This window comes from Rhinolophus sinicus, linkage group LG12, assembly GCF_036562045.2.
Source record: "Rhinolophus sinicus isolate RSC01 linkage group LG12, ASM3656204v1, whole genome shotgun sequence".
NCBI classification, from domain to species: domain Eukaryota; kingdom Metazoa; phylum Chordata; class Mammalia; order Chiroptera; family Rhinolophidae; genus Rhinolophus; species Rhinolophus sinicus.
The window spans coordinates 53,135-74,102 of NC_133761.1; the positions used below are offsets into that span (position 1 = coordinate 53,135).

Below are 20,968 nucleotides of genomic sequence, written 5' to 3' on the forward strand. Positions count from 1 at the left end.
TCTCTGTTTTTCTATCTCAAATATTTCTTTCCCTAAGTTTAAAGGGTTTGGTTTTGTTTCCTTTTTTGATTCCTGGTTCCCAAAATCTATTACCATTGTCATATACTGTGATGAGTCTGGTTTATTAAAAAAATTACAATTCTCAAAAACGTTATCAGCTTCTCAGGAGAATCTAAGCCCTGGGTGTTGATCCTTAAGCCCACAGCAGTCCACTGTGATGCAGGTGAAAGCTTGTTTTCCCTTCTATGCAGACACCGGTGAGGAGCTGATCACCGAGGTATACTCATAAATCCCCACAAAGGGGCACCACTAACCCTCGCCGATGGAGCCCACAGCTGGCATCTGACTCAGTAGCTGCCGCCCATAGCCCACCACCACTGAGGGCACAATTCCTAACCCTGTGGAAGTTAAAGCAAGAAATAGCCATGTTCACATCAGGATGAGAATAGTCTGGTTAGATTGTACTGTTCGGTGTACAGAATGTCACTGTGGCTTTTCTTCCTATTGGCTGCCACTGTCTCAGTGAGTGTCAGGCTCCGTGTCCATGGAGCTGGGAGGTGAGTACAGCGTTTTCTGCGGAGGTGCCTTGGGCACAGCATTTTTGCCGTTGGCTCCCCAAGAAGCAGGCGGTAGCCCCCAGCCTGCTGGAACATGGCCATCTGCCCTTGGAAGTGGCATCAGAAGCCAAGGTGACTTCTGGGGTCCCGCTCACCCTGATAATAGTCTCCTCAGCCATTACCTCCCAACTCTGACTTGTCAGCAGCATTCACAATTCCACTGGATTTTCTCATTTTATTCTGAAACCTTTACATTTTATGTATTTAAATCTTTCTATTTATACTGTTTCTCTTTGAAGCTAGCAAGAATGACAGTTCTCTTCAAATTTTCTATTATTTGGAAAACATTTAGTCCACCTGAAAATTATTTCTGTGTAACTGTATAACGTGACATCTTCCAATAAAAAAAGCAATGACTGGAACACATTTGTGGCTGAGGGGAAAGCAGAGACTTTGGAGAAGGATCTGCAAATCAGCGTGCATGGGGCACGAGCCGCAGTTCGCGACAAGGAGCCAGACAACCTGGAGAGCCTGGAAGATGCTCAGGTGTTCCCGTTCCAAACAGACGAGGACATGCCAGCCCTCATGGTCAGTTAGGGAAGGGTATTCTGGAACTCACAGAGCTGTGATGGTGTGGGGACAGGCTGTTTTTATGTGTGGCTAATGCTGTTAACGCAGTCCACTTCAGGTGTGGGGACAGGACCCACCTCACGAAGAACATGATGGCACTCCAGGACTCGGTATGGCAGATGCCAGGCAGTGCAAGGCAGCCCTCAGGGAGGCAGGGGCAGCTGAGGCTGCTCCATATACATGGTCTAGTGGGTGGAGGCTCAGGAGGGTATTTGGCAGGCGCTGGCTCTGCCCTGGGGTAGGAGGCCAACATGGGTGGCAGTTCGAGCCACACTGTGTGGTCTCTGCTATGGCACACCTGGGTAAGTTTGGGAAACACTTGATTTCTACATAAAAGTTCCTGAGCGGAAAAGTGCAGATGAGGTGGAATGGAGTTCAGGTGTCCCCACGACTTGCACTCACTTCTAACACCAATCACAAATTTACAGGTCACCACGATGACCTTCAGGTTCAATAATTGGCTACAAGGACTCAGAACTTACCTTGCAGGCTGATGAACACATGCTGTGTGTTATAGGGATGGCACCCTGCCAGGGGTTGCATGGGGCACAACCCAGGAAGACTACCAAATGTGGGGCTTCTGTTGTCCTCCACTGGAATCACGGACAGCAGTTCTTTCCTGGCACGGATGTGTGATGCTGTGAACAGGGCAGTACCAAGAAGAGAAGCTCATCTGAGCCTTGGCACCCAGAGTTTGTATTGGCTTGCTGACGTCAACAGAGCTGACCGCCTGCATGACTGGCATCAGTCTCCAGCCCCTCCAGAGGTCGAGCTGATGCCTCCTGACCCAAAGCCCCCGGCATAAATCATACAGTTGGTGTAGACAATCAGTCATGGCGCACGGCTACAGGTAAACGGTACAGGATGCATGCAGGAAATGGACAGGTTGGGCCAGGCCGGGTGTGGAGGCCACAGCCATCTCCAGCAGGGACCGGAGAGCCTAGAGGCCACCAGCCCGAAGGGACACTTGGACTAGCCCAGCTCCTGAGGATGGGTGGGAGCAGCCAGATCCAGCTTCCAGTGACTCAGATCTGATGTCCTGCTTGGGTCTGTTCCCTCGGAATGTGCCCAGGGACAGCACACTGTGAGCATGACCCCACTGGCCTCTCCATGTCCATTGGGTGGGTGCTGTTACCTATTTTACCCGGAACACGCACTCTAGACAGCCAAAGGCCTCAGCTGTCAGGCCCTCTGACCCCACAGTTGACAATCTGACTCATAGCTAGCTGCCCAGAGCTCTTCACAATTACTGATTAACAAACAGCACACGGTCAATGACGACCTCCAAAGGCCCTGTCATTAGCAGCCACTGTTTGTCATCTTGTGAGTTGAGGAAACCGTAGGACAGCTGCAAGGAGTTAGCCCACCGGACTCCCAGGAGTGACTACCCAAGAAGGCTCAGTGGAAACATCTAGAACCAGCGGTCCTTTTTTCCATGCTGCACCCACACACACACACACACACACACACACGCACAGTCTTGACACTTGACTCTTGTGAAAATGTGTCACCAACTCATATTACGAGCCCTCTTGAGCCAAAAACAAAACAGCCAAGAAAACGTCAAACCATTTCTCTAGTTTTGCACAATGACAACAGCATATCCGCCTTCCAGGTACACTATTCTGTAAAAGATGCTTATCCACCACCCTTACCTGCCTCTCCAGCCCTCCCACCCAGGGCTTTATCGCTCCCTTGGGATGCCACTGGCTCCGGGACATGTTGGCTGAGGGATTGAAGAGACTGCAGAGTAGGGGTCCTTAACAACCAGTGGAAGACCACCTGGGCCATAAGCAGTGATGAGGCAAAGGCTGTAAAGGAGAGATGGTTCCCACTGAAGCCACCACAAAGCCATGAAGGTTTCCTGAGTGATCAGGCAAATGCAGCAGCAGGCAGTCATGCCTGTCTAATTGCAAGTGGAGGTTACAGTTTCAGTGTCCAGTGCAGGGAGGCTGTGTGGAGATCAGGCTGCATCCTGCAAAGCAGGACAATGGTGTTCCAGTGAGTCAGTGCTGGTGACATTACATATTGGATACAACGACTCTGGAAAGCATTTGCATATATACATCAATGTCCTTGAAAACTCACATGCTATTCCTAGGAATGTATCCTAAAGATATGATTCAAAAGACTAAAAAATCTGAAATTAGTCACTGTGGAATATGTCCACATGATAAGTTGTATAAATGAAATATGTCAATGAAATAGAAATTTTGCTACTATTGTAAAAGCAATCACGGGAGTCATGAAAGACAGGAGAGTAGGAAGCCTCAGGAACGCGCCCTCCACCTACACAACCACGGAGACACAGGAGTGGCCTGAAGTAGCTGTTTTGAAACTACTTGAGTCTGCCAGGAGAGATTGAACACGCAGCCAGGAGAGAGATTGAAGAGGGGGCAGTAAACTTCACCCAGTTCAGTGAACTTCCAGCGTTTAGCGTAACACCTACCATGCCCAGCCCCTAGCCCTGTGGCGTGCAACCGAGGGGACAATGGCCTGCATTCATGATGCAGCTTGCGGGAGCCAGGGAGGGTAATAAGGACCTTATCTTCCACATGTCAGGGTCATGGGCTTCGATGGTTGGTTGCCACTTTGGATCACTGGCACAAGGTTGCGGCCATTGTTTTAACTGCTGAAGCAGTTTCCTGGGGAAATTAAATAGAACATACTTGTTTCTTACCCTTTTGGGAGCAAGACATTTAAGGAAATCTTTTCCAAGTCACTGGATGACCTGACAGATAATGGAACAGAAACTTCAGGGACCACAGGCACTGAAGAATACACACTTTGCAAAAAAGTTGGGAAAAATGACACACAGATGGTGCCAGAACTCAACAAGCAAGATTCAGCTTTGATGGGTAGGAGGCTTAGTATTCTACAGTCACCATACAAAATACTCAAAATGTCCACTCAGCAACAACCGAATACAAACTACACAAAGAAACAGGAAAATACGTCCCATTCACAGGGTAAAAAAGGAATTTGACAGAAACCTTCCTTGAGGACTTCCAGACAATGGATTTATTCATCAAGGGTGTTAAAATCAACGGTCTTAAATATGTTCAATGATCTAAAGGAAACCATAGACAAAAACCTAAAGGAAAACAAGAAAATAATGTTATGAACAATGACAGTAAACAGACAGAACTTATAAAAATGAACCAAACAGAAATTCTGGAGCTGAAAAGTACAATAACTGAAATAAAAAACTCACTAGAGTTGTTCAACAATGGATCTGAGCAGGCAGAAGGGTCAATGAACTTGAAAATAAGCATGAAGAGAAATGAACATTTCCACATGCAAAATAATAAAGTTAGACCCGACCTTACACTACAGAAAAAAGTTAGCTCAAAATGGATTAAGTACTTAAACTAAGACGTAAAACTATAAAACTCTTGGAAGAAAACATGGGGGGAGACTTCAGATTCTCAGATTTAGCAATGATTCCTTGGGTATGATACCCAGAGCACAGGAACCAAAGAAAACATACATAAATTGAACTTTATAGAATTAAAAAACTTTTGTCCATCAAAGGACACTTATCAAGAGAATAAACAGATAACTCACAGAAAGAGAGAAAATATTTGGAAATCATACCTCTAATAAGGAATTACTATGCAAATATAAAGAACTCCTACACCTCAACCACAAAACACAAAAGAACCCGATTCCAAAATGGGCAAAGGACCTGAATAGAATTTCACCAGAGAAAATATATGATACGGATGGACAATAAGCACCTGAAAAGGTGCTCAGCATCGTTAGTCATCAGATAAATGCAAATCAAAACCACAATGTGATACCACCTCACACCCATTAGGACGGCTATTACCAAAATAAAAAATAACAAGTGTTAGCAAGGATGTCGAGAAGCTGGAGTCTTCATGCACTGCTAGTGGGGATGCAACAATGGAGCAGCTGCTGCAGAAAAGTTTGGCTGTTCCTCAGCAAGTTAACATAGAATTAATATATAATCCAGCAATTTCACTCCTAAGATTGTACCCAAAAGTATTGTGAGTAGGGATTCAAACAGATACTTGTACACCTGTGTTCACAGCACCTTATGCACAATAGTCACAAAATGAAAACACCCAAGTGACCATCAACAATGATGGATAAACACATGTGGTACCTCCAAACAATGGAGTATTACTCAGGCATGAAAAAGAATACTGTTCTGACACTGGAAACAATGTGGATGAACGTTGAGGACATTTATTATGTTGAGTGAGATAAGCCAGTCACAAACGGCAAATACTGTGCAACTGCACTTACTTGAGGTCCCTAGCATTGTCAGATTCATACAGACGGAAAGTACAATAGGGGTTGCCAGCGGTTGGGAGAGGGGAGGATGGGGATCGTCTGTTGGGGATAATAAACCCTTTATAGATGGTGGTGATGGTCACACAACATCGTGAATGTACTAATGCCACTCAATAGTACACTTCAAAATGGCTAAAATGGTGAACTTTATGTTAGGTGTACTTTACCACAATAAAAAAGGCATAGTGAGTGACCAAGAAAAGCACGAATGATATGCTTTGAAATTTACAAAATTTAGAATTATGCAAATGTGTGGAATTCTTTCCAGTGTGACTTCTCTGGTACTGAGGAAAAGTGAAGATGGAAATCCTGGGTGATGCAATAAGCATAACAGTGCTTTCCTGTTGAAGAGCTCTTCAGCAAGTCTGAAAGGAAACATACTGAATCGGCAGCAGTGAGCTCTCCTGTAAGTGGGAGGAGCTATCAGAGCCTCTCCTTTTTGTGCTCCTCTCTCAGTTCCTCTGAAATGATCATGCACTCCCTGCTCTTGGATTAAGAAAAGAGTGTTTTTATTAGACAGAAATGGCTTTCACCTGTGACCATGCTGCGTGGACCATACTTCACGGGTGGGGTGGGCCCTCCAACGTCATGTGCAGGTGCCTTCCCGGAGGTGCAGCCGCTGGTGCTGGAACACATTGGAGCTGTGCCGGAAGGCCTTGCCGCACTGGCCACATGCGTAGGGCTTCTCCCCTGTGTGGACCCGCTGATGCTGGGCGAGGTGAGCGCCCTGGCTAAAGGCCTTCTTGCAGTCACTGCATTTGTACGGCTTCTCTCCGTGGTGCGATCGCTGGTGCTGGATGAGTCTGGAGCTGTTGTGGAAGGCCTTGTCACACTCGCCACACACGTAGGGCTTCTCCCCCGTGTGGACCCGCCGGTGCTGGAGGAGGTGTGTGCTCTGGCTGAAGACTTTGCCGCAGTCATTGCATTCATAGGGCTTCTCGCCAGTGTGGCTTCTCTGATGTTCGACAAGTTTGGTTTTTTGGATGAAGGCTTTCTCACATTCGTTACATTTGTAGGGTTTCTCTCCAGTGTGAATCCTTTGGTGTTGGATAAGATTAGAACTTTGGGTAAAGCCTTTGCCACATTCCTTACACTCAAATGGCTTCTCTCCAGTGTGAGTGCGACGATGTCGGATAAGGATTGAGCTGTCACTGAAGGCCTTCCCGCACTCGTTGCATTTGTAGGGTTTCTCTCCTGTGTGGATTCTCTGGTGATAAATGAGGGATGAGTATGCGCTGAAGTGTTTCCCACACTCACCACACTTGTAGGGCTTCTCGCCAGTGTGGATCCGCTGGTGCTTCATGAGGTTGGGCCTCCGGTTGAATGTCTTCCCACACTCAGCACAGTGGTAGGGAATCTCACCCGAGTGCACCCTACGGTGGTTGATGAAGTCGCAGCTCTGGCTGAAGGCTTTCCCACACTCACTGCATTTGTAGGGCTTCTCCTCACTGTGAAGCCGCTGGTGCTTGATCAGGTTAGCACTGTACTTGAAAGCTTTCCCACAGTAACCACAATAATGCAGTTTTTTCCCAGCAAGAATTTTCTGATCTCTGATAACTAAATTGGCACTGACGATCTCCCCAGAATCATGAACTATATTTGTTTTTTTTGACCTGTGTACACGCTTATGGTTATTGAGATATGATCTCTGTTCAAAACTTTGCTCACATATATCACATTGGTGAGGTCTCTGATCAGAGATACGGCTTGACCCCAACCTGAGGCTTCCTCCAGACTCATGGCTGCTCTCCTTGGTGGTCATTGTGACTGGCCTGGGGCCCCTCTGCTCCGTGGGCTTGTCCAGGCTCTCCTCTGGCTCCCCGACATGCTTACAGTCTTCTCCTGGCTCTTGTGTGCAGAGATCAGCCCCGCTGAGTTGGTCCAGTTCTGCCCCATCCAACATCTCCCCTGAAGCCAACTCCATGTACTCAGTCCAGGCCCTGTAAGCTGAAACAACAAACAGAACATCTCAGGGTCACCTGTGCTGACTCTGGAAGGAAGGTATGAAGATGCTGCCAAACACCTGTGGAGTACCAAATGCATCACCTCCAAAGGCACAGTGCCATCAAAGATAAGAGCCTGGAGCTCTGAGGCTTAAAAACCTCACGCAGGGCCAGTCGTGTGGCAGTGCCAGCATTTAAATCCAGATCTGATCAACTCTCACATTCACTCCCTTTTTGCCTGTGTTCTGCCTCCAAAACCTGACTGAGTGGGACTTCAGGAAGCCTGTCCTCGTTACAAAGGGAAGGAAGATGGAGGCTTTGTAGCACCATAGAGACCAGAGAAAGAACGGGCCCCAAAAGTCATGCACAGCATCTGACAGACAGAGAAATTAAGGCAAAGCGAGTCTAAGGACACCAAAAAAATGCCCCAAATCCATGCTAGGTAAATGAGCTACCGCCGCAGGAGGGTAGAGGGCCAAGCTCCTGCCAGCTGTAGAGGGGGTGGAGCACAGAGGCCAGGTCCCTCAGCTCTCTCTAGCAGTCACACCCATTCCCAGGGCTCTTTCCAGGGGCACAAGAGGACAGCCAGGTGAGCCACCAGTACCTGCAACTCAAGATGCCACACAGAATGCTTCTGGGTGCCCTCAAGCCCCCACGCCGTCTTTCCTTGACTAGACACTCACACACCAACCCCACTGGCAGGAACACACCCACCGAAAATGTGTTCTGTGTGAGCCGAGAGAGAGACATGCACAACTCCAAGGTGGGGACAACTGAATGTCCTGCACACTCAGAACGGAAAACGATGAGTGGCACGTTCCTGACAATGGTGATGAAGCACAACGAGCACCACACAGTGTTCAAGGCCCACCTGGGTCCAGACAGACATGAGCCGGGGTCAGTGCTCAGCTGTAGGCACAGCGGGAAATGCCAGAGGAGGGCCCACGGGCTCCTGGGGACTAAACGTTTTGTATTTTTTTATGAGTTCACTGAGCTATATAAACTCAGGCTTTCTCCCATTTCTATAAGTATGCACAATCAAATAAATTTAGAAAAGAGAAGTTCAAGTCCTTTTAGCGAATAGTTCCTTCCTAGGACATGATCAAGACATACGCAGCAGTGTCCACGGCAACGAGACCAGAGAACACCTCCCCGATAGCACTTGTAGTGACAGCAGTGACCAGGCTTGTGTGTGCAGTAGAAATGCAGCTAGTGACAAGCGGTGGCACAGCATTGCAGACAGGGTCACATGTCACATGCAGCTGTAGGCCAGACAGGGACACTTGTGTGTCCGGGTGGTGACACGGACAGTGGTAACTTCCCGATGGGTCAACTTAGAAGAAGGGAGTACAGCGATTGGCCCCAACTGACCCCACCACAGTATATGAGCTCTCAGGGGCAGGGCTCCACGAGGGTCCCCGGTGCCCAACCCCCTCGTGCACACCCAAACGCCTTCCCTCTCCTTCTCCAACCCTGCCCCTTACACACCCGGGAGATGTAGCTCAGGAACCATGGCAGTAGAGGCCACGCCCAGGGCTGGCGTGCTGCCTCTTCCCCCAACCCCGAGTCATTAGCCACACACCTAGGACTCCAAGTAAAGTTTGCTCAGTGACTGAGTTAGGGAAGCCGCCCCTCACGCACCTGAGCCATCAAGTCTCAGTCGCCCTGTCTCCTCGGCATCCTGCATGTCCAGGACCCACGGCTCGCCCCCTCGTTCCAACTGTGTGATCACGCCAGGCTTGGGACCTGCAGGGCCAGCTCCTGGGAGGGAGATGGGGTCTGTGTTTGGTGCCAAGGACACGGGGCTGGAGGATTGCAGGGGGAGGCGGAAGCGCAGGTCCGGGGGTGACGGGAAGTTGGCACACTCTGGATATGAGAGTGGAGCACAGGGGGCTCTCTCCACCATGAGGTATGCAACTGCACTTGGGGAGGGGTCAGACTTGGGCCTGGGGAAAGAGCTCTGAGGACGGAAGGGCTGTCCTCTGCACCCAACAGGGCCCCAGCCCAGGCTCTGCCAAGCCCCCAGTGCCCAGGATTGTTCCTGGAGCTGCGTCCTGGTGAGAGGCCTTACCCAGAGACACCAGGTGCCCATAGGTCTCCAGCATCACATCCCTGTAGAGGCTCCGCTCAGCAGGGCCCAGACAGCCCCACTCCTCCCGGGAAAGGAGCACGGCCACGTCCTCGAAGGTCACCTCACCCTGGAAAGACAAGGGCTGCTGCACAACTGTGTGTGGCTCAGAGTGGCCCTGGGGACATGCCCAGAGTGGCCCAAGGATGGCCTGACTGGTTGGCCACTGAGCCAGCTACATCAGGAAACTGGGGGGCGGGGGGAGGTATCCCAAGGCCAACCCTTCCTGTTTTCGGTGCCCTGACCAGAGGCCCTGACAGTGTTTGCTGAGGCGGAGCAGGAGGAAAGCCCCGGGTGGGGGTGATGCTCACCTGGGGTGGGGCAGACAGGTGCCAAGCTGCCATCGAATGGTTCCCTGGACGCCCCCGGTAGCAGGCAGGAACCAGTCACTCAGGTGCTGAGGGAGGAGACTTGGCTTCAGGGCCGGGCTCATCCCCATGGAGCACAGCTGGCCTCCCGGCAGACTTCCCACCCACACTGCATGGACCGTGCAGGACGCCCCAGGTCCCTGGCCTGCTAAGTTGTCTCATCCAGGAGGACAGAGGTCCTCATGCCTTTTACATGAGAGAATAAAGACAACATGTTAAGGATCGAAGAGGAAAAGTAAAAAAAAGTCAATAGAAGGCAGAGAGCAAAGACAAAGTATAGAAGGTAAAAACTACAAAACCAGTAGAAACAAATCCAATGGATGAGTCATGGCAAGAAATGAAAGCATTAAACTCACCTACTAGAAGCACGAAACTTGTATTAGACACATGAAATGCACCTACTAACCTGAAAAAAAAAAAAACACAGAAAGGCTGAGCACAAGACAAATCAAACACCAATCAAAATAAAGCACTACTAGCTATATGCCTTTTCTGCATCTTTAAAGCTCTTTATTGAAGTGTGACATTCACACAGGAGAGTCGACAAACCCTGACCGCACAGCTACAGTCCTGCTCCCCCCACCTCCCTCGGTGGCCACCTTCCTGATGTCCACCCCACCAGTCCACTGTGCCCCCGGTGACCTTTGTCGCGGGAATTAAGCTGTCTGCACTCGGCGGGCCTCCTCCCCTCGCGGTGGTGCTTGTGAGCTCATATGCACTGCTGTGTGTGGCTTAGCCATAGTTACACCAATCAAAACAGAACTGAAAGCAAAAATCACTAATAGGAACCAAAGCACTGCATATTTAGAAAAGGAAAACTATCAAAAAGCTGTCATTACAAACGTGTGTACTGCCAACAGACCCTCAAAAGATAAAAAGCCAAAGCTAGCTAAAGGACCTTGAATGACAGATTTTAACATACTTCCGTCAGAAACCAGTGGGTCAATAGAGAATTTTATGTAAAGCATAGAGAATACACATCTTTCAAGATGTACATTGAATATTATACAAAACAACACATACCAGGCAACAAGGAAACTGTCCGCAAATTCCAAACGCTGATATCATTTATCAGAACAGTCTCTGACCATATTGTTGTTATACTGGAAACACATGATAAAAAGTACTCCCTCCGGGAAAAACAGAGACTAAGGTAGAAAGAGAAACAAAGGCTATGTAAGGAGAAATGTGTGTCCTTAACATGCTAATTTTAACACAAGAGATTTAAATAAATGGTCTAAACATTCAACAAGAATTCAGATATATAAAAGGAAATTAATTCAGGGCAAGATGAAAGAAAATAAAGAAAATGTGATTAAAAGAAACAAAATAATCTCAGCATTGGTTCTTTTGAATTAAAATACAAACATGTGGCAAGTCCAATGTGGGGGTGGGGCCGCAGAGAAGAGATGGAAACGGAAACACTTAAGAACTAAAGGGGGGCCGACCCGGTGGCTCAGGCGGTTGAAGCTCCGTGCTCCTAATGCCAAAAGCTGCTGGTCGGATTCCCACATGGGCCAGTGGGCTCTCAAACCACAAGGTTGCCAGTTCAATTCCTCAACTCCCGCAATGGGCTGCGCCCCCTGCAACTAACAACGGGCAACTGGACCTGGAGCTGAGCAGCGCCCTCTACAACTAGATTGAAAGATAATGACTTGGAGTTGATAGGCCTGGAAAAGCACACTGTTCCCCAATATTCCCCAATAAAATTTAGAAAATTAAAAATAAATAGGTGAATTAAAAAAAAATTCTGTACATCACAAAATTAAATGACAAGCTGCAAAGTGAAAGAGGATGTTTGCAAACATACATAACAAGATAAATATACAGAATATATTTTAAAATACCAAAATTTAAGACCATTCAATTTAAAAAATTAACTCAAGATATAATCTCGTAAGTCACAAATACAGAAATCACACTGTCCAATAAACATCTGAAAATATTTTTTTTAACTTTTTAAAAAATTTCAGTGTATTTTTCCAGGACTCATCAGCTCCAAGTCAAGTAGTTGTTTCAATCTAGTTCTGGAGGAAAAAGCTCACAGTGGCCCATGTGGGGATCGAATCAGCAACCATGGTGTTAGGAGCATCGCTCTCTAACCAGTTAAGCTAACCGGCTGCCCATGAAAAGATTTTCAATGTAAGAATTAGGGACATGCAAATTAAAACAAGACTTCTTGCCCCATAGACTGGGGGAAATATAAAATGCTTCACAGTATCAAATGCTGAAGACATGAGGAATCATGGAGACCATCAGAGTTCTATAGGAGTGTACACCGGTACAGCCACTCTGGAAATACGTGTGATACCACCTGGTAGAGCTAAGACCCTGCAAACCCTTCAGTCAGGAAGCCTAATTCTACATAAGTGCCCTATAGAAACTCTTTCTAACCACACAAGGCGACACACTGAGTGCCACTGCATGTCTGTGCAGACAAAAGTAGAGGAACCTCACTATCCATCATCAGAGAACAGGCAAGGCCACAGTGGAAAGGAATGAACCACATCAGCGTGACACAGACAGGGCACAACGCTGTAAGGCTGAGTAAAACTGTAAAGTGTAGAATATCAATAGTATGATATATACTTACATTTTAAAATACAAAAACACCATTAGGTGTGTAGAGGTATAGGAAAATTTGCTGACAGCAAAGTAACAATCAACAGGGTGAAAAGGTACCTAAAGGATGGAAGAAAATATTTGCAAACCATACATCTGATAAGGGATTAAGATCAAAACTATATAAGCAGGGCCAGCCTGGTGGCTCAGGTGGTTAGAGCTCCGTGCTCCTAACTCCGAAGGCTGCCGGTTCGATTCCCACATGGGCCAGTGGGCTCTCAACCACAAGGTTGCCAGTTCAATTCCTTGAGTCCCGCAAGGGATGGTGGGCTGCACCCCCTGCAACTAGCAAGAAAAAAGTCCTGGAAGTACACACTGTTCCCCAGTAAAGTCCTGTTCCCCTTCCCCAATAAAATCTTTAAAAAAAAAAAAAAAAGAAAAACTATATAAGCAACTCACACAACTTAATTGCAAAAAAACCACATGACCCGACTTAAAAATGCACAAAGGGCCTGAATAGACAGTTCTCAAAAGACATCCAAATAGCCAGTAGGTACAAGAACAGGTGCTCAGCATCACTGATCATCAGGGAAATGCAAATCAAAATCAATGTGAACTACCCACACCTGTCAGAATGGCTATCATCAAAGAGACAAGAGATCAGTGCTGGCGGGGCTGTGGAGAAAAGGGGACCCTCTGCACTGTTGGTGGGAATGTAAATCGGTGCACCCACTACAGAAAGAAGTATGAGGTTCCTCAGAAAATTACACATAGAGCTACCTTCTTCCACTTCTGGGTATTTATCCGAAGAAATAGAAATCTGGAGCTGGAGGAGATGCCTGCACCCCCGTGTTCACTGCAGCATTAGGTAAGACCGGCAAGACACGGAAACCACCTCTGTCCATGGATAGGTGGATGGATGAAGAGAATGTGGCATACATATGCAGTGCATTATTCAGCCTAAAAAAAGGCAAGCCTACCGTTTGCAACAACACCGATGGACTTGGATGACACTATGCTCAGTGAAATAAGCCAGACACGGCAAGACAGATACCGCATGATGTCACGTATATGTGGAATATGAAATAGTCCAAATCATGGAAGTAGAGTCGATGGTCTGTAGCGGGGGCTGGGGGTTGCGGCGGCGTTGTGCGTGTGGATGGGCTGGTTACCCCGCGCCGGATGAGGGGGAGACGGGCAGGGAGCTGTCCCGGGCCTTCCGGGAGGCAGAAGCGGCCCAGGGGGACGACGTGGGAAGGGGTGTCAGGTGGGGGGACGCCGGGCCAGGGGACTGGGCCTGCCGGGGAAACCCGGGCGGGAGGTGTTGTCCACCGCGGGGCGCACCCCGACCCTGAGCATCCCGGCGGACCCTAGGGGATGAGTGCGCACCCGGTCCCCGGGAAGCCCCGCTACCCCCGCCCCGCCCCGCCCCGCCCCGCCCCGCCCAGTTGGGCCCGCACTCACCTCAGCGTCGCAGAGCAGCGCCCAACCGACCACGCCCCGCCTGTCCCACCGGCCCCGCCAATCGAAGCCCAGCGGAAGTGACACAAGCCCCGCCCCCTCGCGTCCCGGCCGGTGGCGTCCTCCGGCTGCTCTGGGAAATGGGTTCCAGGTCTTGATGGTTGGTCTCCTCCAGGAACGGTAAATGCGGTGCCACAAATCGGGAACGCTGCGACCACGTGGAAGCATGGAACCGTGATCCCGAGGCTTCAGAACCCAGGCACGGGTGAGGCTTTGGTGACCAGTTTGGAAGACCAGTCTTTTTCAGAGAAACTACCTAGTGAGCTGCTGAAGGTCTTTCTTTCCCAGAACCACACTCTTCCCCAGAGTGAAGAGGGTGTCTACTGGTCAAAGAAGCCCTTCTGTGCCTGACCCACTGCCCCCAGCCCCCAGCCCCCGTAAATGGGGCCATGTCCACTCTAGACAGGGCCTCCTCCGGTGCCTGACTGCTTCTGCAAACCCTCCCTAATGTCCAGTGTCTTGGCCAAGACCGCAGGCCACTGTAGCCAGAAGCAAGCCGTAAAGCAATGGCACTTTATGGTCCAGGCACCAAGGCTAGTGCTTTCCTTTAGGAGACATTGCCTTCCTGTCTTCTCTACCCATGACCGAGGCCGTGGCCCTGCTGGGGTCACTGCCCAGGTGTTGTGGGTGGCCAAGGGCAGGTGAGGCCAAGAGAGACAAGACTGAGGGCTGGGGGCCAGGTTAATGACAGATGGGTATGGACTATGAGAGCAGGGACCCCCAGTAAGGCATCATCCATAAGAGACTCTGTAGCACACAGCTTCTTGTGTAATAGGTGACGAGGAGTGCTGCCATGCGTGGTCAGTGGCCTGCAACTCCTATCCTATTGGCTCCCAGGAAACCACTGCGGCAGGGACAGGTCTGAATGCGAACGCACCGATGGGCCTCCACTCCCATGTTGATACCTGCTCAGCATTGTCTGTGCCAGTTGTTAGCTTTGACAGAACTGTCGTCAACTTTGGTACAAGGTACCATGGGCTATGGCCAAACAGGAAGCCCATTCGTTGAGAACCCCCTGGACCTCTCCTCATATGACCGCTTCAGGTGCACCACCCACACCTCACCTAGATTTTCCCGGAACCCAGAACAAGTTAACGAATGCAGGTGTAGGGTGGGCTTCTCTGCTCTGTGTACCAGGTGGGGCTCCAGGGACTGATCACCCCCACCTCTTCACCAGAGCTTTCTCTGCTCACTGCTACACCTGCTCCATGTTCCTCCTCCCTATACCTGGAGCTCACCAGCAGTGCTCCCAGCAGGGCCCTTCCCAATGAAAACAGGCAAACAGCATAGTGGCAAAAGGAAAGACTTTATTGAGCCCCCCAGACCTAGTTCTCTTTCTCCTGCACAGTCTTAGTTCCCCGTAGACGCCCGGTCCGGCGGGCAGCGATGAGACCCACTTTGCGGCCAGCAGGGGCATCTCTGCGGATGGTAGAGGGTTTGCCGATGTGCTGGTGGTTGCCACCTCCAAACGGATGCTCCACAGGCTATAGGCAGAGGGAGGTGTTTTAAGTGTTGGGGCAGCCGGTGCCTACACACCTTACCCAGAGGCTCACACCACAGACCTCCCACCACATTCCAGGAAGGGACCCGCCCATCCAGCCTGTCCCTGTACCCTGAACACCCCACTGCCCATTTCAAGGCTACTCACGTTCATGGCCACACCACGCACACGGGGCCAACAATTCCTCTTTGCCTTGTACTTGTGGTAGGCTCGGCCGGCCTTCAGGATGGGCTTGTCAATGCGGCCACCTCCGGCCACCACACCTGTCAGGGAGATCGGGCATTATGCCCTCCCCAGCGCACAGGTCTCGCCTTCAGCGAGACCCTACATCCCCTCCTGGTTCCTTGTCAGCACCCCACCCCAAACCAACCACTTCTGGATATAGCATCGTACGGTTCCCAAAAGCCTGAGTCAACTGACAGCGAGTTTCTCCAGGTTCCGAGAGGCAGTAAGGCCAGGCCTCTGCCCATGTCATCTGGAATGCCCATCTCGACCCTGGGTTCTCCATGGAAGCCCTTACCCCTTCACATCTGACACTGGGCAGGTCCCTCAACCCTGAACCTCAACCGGAAGGCTGACCCAACCTGCCACATCTCAGCCTGTTTGGCTTATTCTGTGAAAACACTCTCGACAGCCTGCCCTAGGCAGGACTGGGTTTGTCACGGGACCTGAAGGTGTTGTTGCCTAACATCCGTGAACAAACCTGGATCCAAATCCTTGTTAATACACTTATTGGATCGTTTTAAAGGAGATCACAGCTCTTTCAAAAGGCTGTCAACAAGGGGAGGTAGGAGCAAGGGCCACACAGGTGCAGGTCATGCCAGAGTGCGGATGGGTCCTGGCCGCTAAGCCCGTCTCCGTCCATCCCTGACCAGCAGTGATGCAGGTGTTACTGAACCCACTTCCCAGTTATAACTCCAAAGCAGTGCACATGCTCAAGCTTTAGTGGAGCAGGCCCTTAGGTTCCAGGGCCCAGGTGACCCACAGCCCACTGTTGCCTGCCACTCACCGACCACAGCTCTGTTGGCAGAGGAAATGACCTTCTTGGAGCCGGAGGGCAGCTTCACTCGGGTCTTTTTGGTCTCAGGGTTGTGGGAGATGACGGTGGCATAGTTGCCGGAGGCTCGGGCCAGCTTGCCCCGGTCACCAGGCTTCTCCTCCAAACAGCACACGATGGTGCCCTCAGGCATGGTACCCACCGGGAGCACATTACCAATATTCAACTGAGCTGCAAGAGGAAGCAGTAGGGGTCATTCAGAACAGCAAGATGTTGTCTGAACGCCTGCTGGACAAAGGTGACGCAAATCCCCTTTGCACAGCACCCCACTCAGGGTCCTGCCTCCTCCTACAGCTCTCCAGGACCCCCCTCGTAGGTTCGGCCCAGCAGGACTCACGCAGTGAGGCCTCTTCCTGGATGCCTCCTCGGCTCGACCTAGGATGTGAGTGAGCCTCCTGGTGCAGCCCCGTCCCCTCCCCAGCCCGACCTCCCATCCCAGGAGCGCGGCTTACCCTTCTTGCCACAGTACACGAACTGGCCGGTGTGGATGCCTTCGGCGGCTATGAACAGCTCGGTCCGCTTCTTAAACCGGTATGGATCGCGGAAGACAACCTTGGCGAGGGGCGCGCCGCGACCTGGGTCATGGATGATATCCTGCGGGCCGAAGCGGCGTGAGCGTGGGGACCTGGTGGGACACCCCGCGCCCGTTCCCGCCCCGGCCGGCGCCCCGCACCTTCACGATGCCCTTGATGTACCCGTGCCGCTCGGCGAAATCCACGGCGCGCAGACGCGCGGCGCCCTTGCGGTGCTTCACGTGCGCGCGGAACACGGAGCCGGCACCCTTCCTCTGCCCACGGATCACGCGGCCCATGGCGGCTATCTGGGGGCAGCTCACAGTCAGCACCCGCGCGGCCCAGGAACACCCGCCACCCGGCTTCAGGGCCCCCTTTCCCCAGGCTCCTCCCTCCAGTCCCCGGACCCTCTGCGCTCCCATCCCCGACCGTGCATCCTCGTGTCCTCTCAGGAGCCCGCCTAGGTCGTTGGCGAGCATCAAGGCGCCGGATGCCGCCGGATGGCACCCAGGCCTCAGCGCCCCAACATGGCTCACCTGCTGCCTAGTGCGGCCGAAAGAGGAGACGAAACGCTCGCGAGCTGCCTTATCTTCCGGGGCCGGGCTGAAAGTCACTTGACCTTCCGGGTAGGTGCCCCGACCGCGAGCGTAGTGTACGCCGGGACTTGTAGTCCTCCATCGCCGCCGGAGCCTCCGCGCAGGCGCACTGGCGAGGCTGGGCCCGCGGTGCCCAGGAAGTCTGCAGGTATGGCCCGCCCGCTGCTCTCCCGCCACGTGTTCGTCGTGTGGGCGGGGCCGGGGAGGAGGGTGGAGGGGTGCCACACCCTCACTGAGGTCTCCCGGAGGGCAGGAGTCGCCCACTGAGCAGCTGAGGAGTCACCCAGGGATTGAGTGATTTGTTCAGGCTCATGCTACCCCCAACAGAGTGACACTGAGTTAGGCACAATGCTTGGGCACGTGGACTGTGGGGTCCCCGAGATGGTCCCATAAGTCCCTAGGATGCAATGTGTGTGTGTGTGTGTGGGGGGACATGTCCTCCCTGTATCTTGGAGATGGCTGCCGAGGCCCTGGATGCAGACAGAAGGCAGCTGACCAGGCCCACTGAAGGACGTGTGATCAGGCCTTGACACAGGTAGATAGATGGTCAGTGCCATAATCTAAGGCGAGACTGGGACAGCAGTGCCAGCCCAGGAGCTACAGGGGGTGCCCTTGCGGCTGTAAGACCCCCATTGGGGGCCCTGGGCCAAGAGAAAACTGCGAGGTGCTGCTCTGGGGGGCTTGCTTGTGTGGGATCCTTCTGGAGGCCTACCTGGAGGTGGCGGGTGTGGACTCAAGGGAGGGCAGCCAGTGGCAGGACTCTGGGAGATGCAGACACCCATCTAATGTTTACCACGCTCCTGCTTTGTGCTGGTTGGATCTGTCTTTGCAGAGATGGGGATCCCCTATCTCTGCAAAGACCCGTGTCCCCCACCACAGTCTGGAGACCTGTGATTGACTCCATCTCACTGACCTGAAAGCCAACTCTGTGAGGCCACTGAGCCTAGCACACAGCAGGGGCTCTGCACATCTTGGTCACCTGATCGTGATGGCCATTATGGGTGGGAGCAGCCGTACTGGGGATGGGTTCTCGAGCTGTGGAGAGGGGTCCTACCCACGAGGTGGCTTTGCTCATGCTGCTCAGCAAGGTCCCTCTCTCATGCAATCCAACTTCACCTGCATTACAAACTTTATTCTTAGAAATTATTTATTTCCTTTTAAAGATGTTCTTTAAATGTTTCTTATCACAAGTAATTTGTTATAAACCATGACCCTCTTCTGTCTTGTTTGGTTTGGCTTTGCACCCCCAGCGTCAGCTGCCCTGAGGCAAGGAACAGAACACTGTGCCCCCTTCATCTCTAACATGGGAACAGTAGTGCTGTCTTTCATAGGGTTATTGTAAGGGTTAAATGAGTGACTACACACACAGAGGGCATAAAGTGCGCCTACAAAAATCACCAGGGCTGAGGAAGTCACGGAGTGGCCATTTTCAGGCTCAGACAGGAGAGGTAGTCGCAGAGAATGACCAGAAGGAAGGTCACAGAGGCTTCAAGGTATAACCAACTGGTGACGGGGGGCTAGTTGCACAGGGTATTCAGGGTGTGAAAATTCATCGTGCTGCTTGCTGCCGGTGTTTGTAATTCCTTCCTGTGTATTTTACTTCTAAAAGTGGAGTTCCTTAAAGGTGTGCAGGGAAATGGTAAAAATTCCTGTGAGGTCTTTGACCTCCAAAAGCTGGGGAAGGGGTGGGGTCCAAGCCTATATTTCCAAGGAGAAAAGGAACCCAGCTAATACTTGAGGTAAAATTGGAATAAAGAGATGCTCATATATGTCCAAAACCAAACAAAAATGATGGAAAATATACATGTTGAGACAAACAGAACAAAATTGAAATCAAACACAAGAGTCAGTTCTTTCATACATGTTTATAGTAGCTAAATATATATGCAGAACTTACTCATCTTGTAACTGGGAGCATGTACCTTTTGATTCATCCATTTCTCCCCCAACCACAGCGGTCATCCCTTTCATGCTCGGTCATCCCTTTGTTGGTGCAATCTCTGGCCTCTGCTGGGAGCTGAGACCAAAGGACAAGAATGCACCCTCCCCCCCGCCTACACGAATGTGGAGGCTTAGCCCCCAGAACCTCTGGAGTACCCCTCACGACCCTGTGAACTCGCAGAGAGACCTGAGGCCAAGGTGGAGACCCCCACCTCACTAGAGGCTTCATGGCAGCAGGGCTGCTCCCTCTCCCTTGGGAATACAGCAGTGACCTCGCTGACAGAGGCCTTGACTCCCAGAGCTAAACAGATCCCTGAACATCCCTGACGTGGCCCCCATCTGCCTGGACAGCAGGATTTGTGGTCGCAGGAGGCTGTTGTGTTCAAAGACCTGGCCATGTACTTCATGAGAATAGAAGAGTCGCCTGGCCCCCAACCAGCGGGCACTGTACAGGGACATGATGCTGGAGACCTACTGGCACGTGGCCTTGCTGGGTGAGGGTCGCGGGTCCCAGACCCCCAGCCTCTCCACAGCCACACTGGGGACTCTACCTTTCCAGCGTGGAGTCCCACACGTTGGGAGCGGGAGCGAGGGCCCTCCATCGCCCCCTGGCCACCCAACTGCCCGCTGCTGGTCAGTAGGTGTCCCCCACCACTCCCAGCACCCACATGTGCCCCGTGGCCTCCCGTCAGGTGGTGGGCTTGCCTTTCCCCATCCTTCCCCGACGCGTGCTGTCGGTGCGTCTGCCGGACCTGCAAGCTTCCTGGTTGCCAAACCAGAATTGATCCTCCTGGAGCAAGGGGGAGGAGTCAGGGGCCTTGATTCTGCAGGTGGGTGAAAATCGAGGGACCAAGGCCAGCCAGTGCCCGGGTGAGTGCAAGACGCAGGGAGGCCGGGTCTTCACACAGTTCCTTGCATCCTTGCAGGCCTTGGGTGCTCATGCTGCGCTGTAGCTCCTCACAGCAGGGCCAGGTTTCCTATTTGTTGTCCAAGGTCAGCCCCCGGTTCACCCCCTGCGAGCACTCGCGCATCCACAGCTGGGAGAGGCACTGTGCGTGCGGCGAGTGCGGGCAGCTCTTCATCCGCGGGGCCTCGCTCCTCAAACAGCGCCAGCTGCACGCGGAGGCGAGGCCCAGAGAGGACGGCGGGCGCTAGTGCGCCCTGCCGGGCGAAGCACGGAGGGGCCGCGCGGGGGCACACTCCGTCAGTGCTCTGTATACCAGAAGCCCTTCAGACACGAGTTCCTGCTGCTCTGCACCACAGGCTGCACATGAGCGGGCAAGAAGACGTTTGAGTGCAGAGACTGTTGCAAGGAATTCGGCCAGAAGC

The 20,968-nt window shown here is 51.7% G+C and overlaps 2 protein-coding genes across 23 annotated transcripts; both read right to left on the bottom strand.

Moving 5' to 3' along the window:
- Positions 1-5,377: 5,377 nt before the first annotated feature.
- Positions 5,378-14,059, bottom strand: ZNF34 (zinc finger protein 34). 21 transcript variants are annotated; one of them, XM_074316602.1, is made up of 9 exons: positions 13,976-13,998; positions 13,292-13,471; positions 12,543-12,631; positions 10,973-11,097; positions 10,306-10,355; positions 9,893-10,135; positions 9,525-9,651; positions 9,095-9,214; positions 5,378-7,457 (listed from the first exon to the last, which is right to left on the bottom strand). In XM_074316602.1, exons 6-9 carry the CDS (start codon positions 9,923-9,925, stop codon positions 6,097-6,099), a joined length of 1,641 nt encoding a protein of 546 aa, XP_074172703.1. In that variant the 5' UTR covers positions 9,926-10,135; positions 10,306-10,355; positions 10,973-11,097; positions 12,543-12,631; positions 13,292-13,471; positions 13,976-13,998; the 3' UTR covers positions 5,378-6,096. The 21 variants fall into 21 exon arrangements, with proteins under 21 accessions (XP_074172703.1, XP_074172705.1, XP_074172712.1 ...); XM_074316604.1 differs by lacking the exon at positions 13,976-13,998 and adding an exon at positions 13,492-13,958 and having other exon boundaries at positions 13,292-13,408; XM_074316611.1 differs by lacking the exon at positions 13,976-13,998 and adding an exon at positions 10,592-10,711 and having other exon boundaries at positions 9,893-9,978; positions 13,292-13,485.
- Positions 14,060-15,319: 1,260 nt separating this feature from the next.
- RPL8 (ribosomal protein L8) lies at positions 15,320-17,779 on the bottom strand. Of its 2 annotated transcripts, none has more exons than XM_019717163.2 (6): positions 17,639-17,779; positions 17,264-17,410; positions 17,043-17,184; positions 16,543-16,761; positions 15,681-15,796; positions 15,320-15,516 (listed from the first exon to the last, which is right to left on the bottom strand). In XM_019717163.2, exons 2-6 carry the CDS (start codon positions 17,399-17,401, stop codon positions 15,358-15,360), a joined length of 774 nt encoding a protein of 257 aa, XP_019572722.1. In that variant the 5' UTR covers positions 17,402-17,410; positions 17,639-17,779; the 3' UTR covers positions 15,320-15,357. The 2 variants fall into 2 exon arrangements, with proteins under 2 accessions (XP_019572722.1, XP_019572723.1); XM_019717164.2 differs by having other exon boundaries at positions 17,532-17,654.
- Between the last annotated feature and the right edge of the window lie 3,189 nt (positions 17,780-20,968).

What these genes read in the sequence shown, in the direction of transcription:
- RPL8 (XM_019717163.2), bottom strand. Translation starts at nt 17,401, where the DNA reads ATGGGCCGCGTGATCCGTGGGCAGAGGAAGGGTGCCGGCTCCGTGTTC. An exon ending in ACATCAAGGGCATCGTGAAG is followed by an intron (nt 17,185 to 17,263) that starts GTGCGGGGCGCC and finishes TTCGGCCCGCAG; the next exon opens with GATATCATCCATGACCCAGG. An exon ending in TGCGTGGTGTGGCCATGAAC is followed by an intron (nt 15,517 to 15,680) that starts GTGAGTAGCCTT and finishes CTCTGCCTATAG; the next exon opens with CCTGTGGAGCATCCGTTTGG.
- ZNF34 (XM_074316609.1), bottom strand. Translation starts at nt 9,925, where the DNA reads ATGGCAGCTTGGCACCTGTCTGCCCCACCCCAG. An exon ending in TGGGCACCTGGTGTCTCTGG is followed by an intron (nt 9,215 to 9,524) that starts GTAAGGCCTCTC and finishes TCTCCCTCCCAG; the next exon opens with GAGCTGGCCCTGCAGGTCCC. An exon ending in ACTGAGACTTGATGGCTCAG is followed by an intron (nt 7,458 to 9,094) that starts GTGCGTGAGGGG and finishes TTGTTGTTTCAG; the next exon opens with CTTACAGGGCCTGGACTGAG.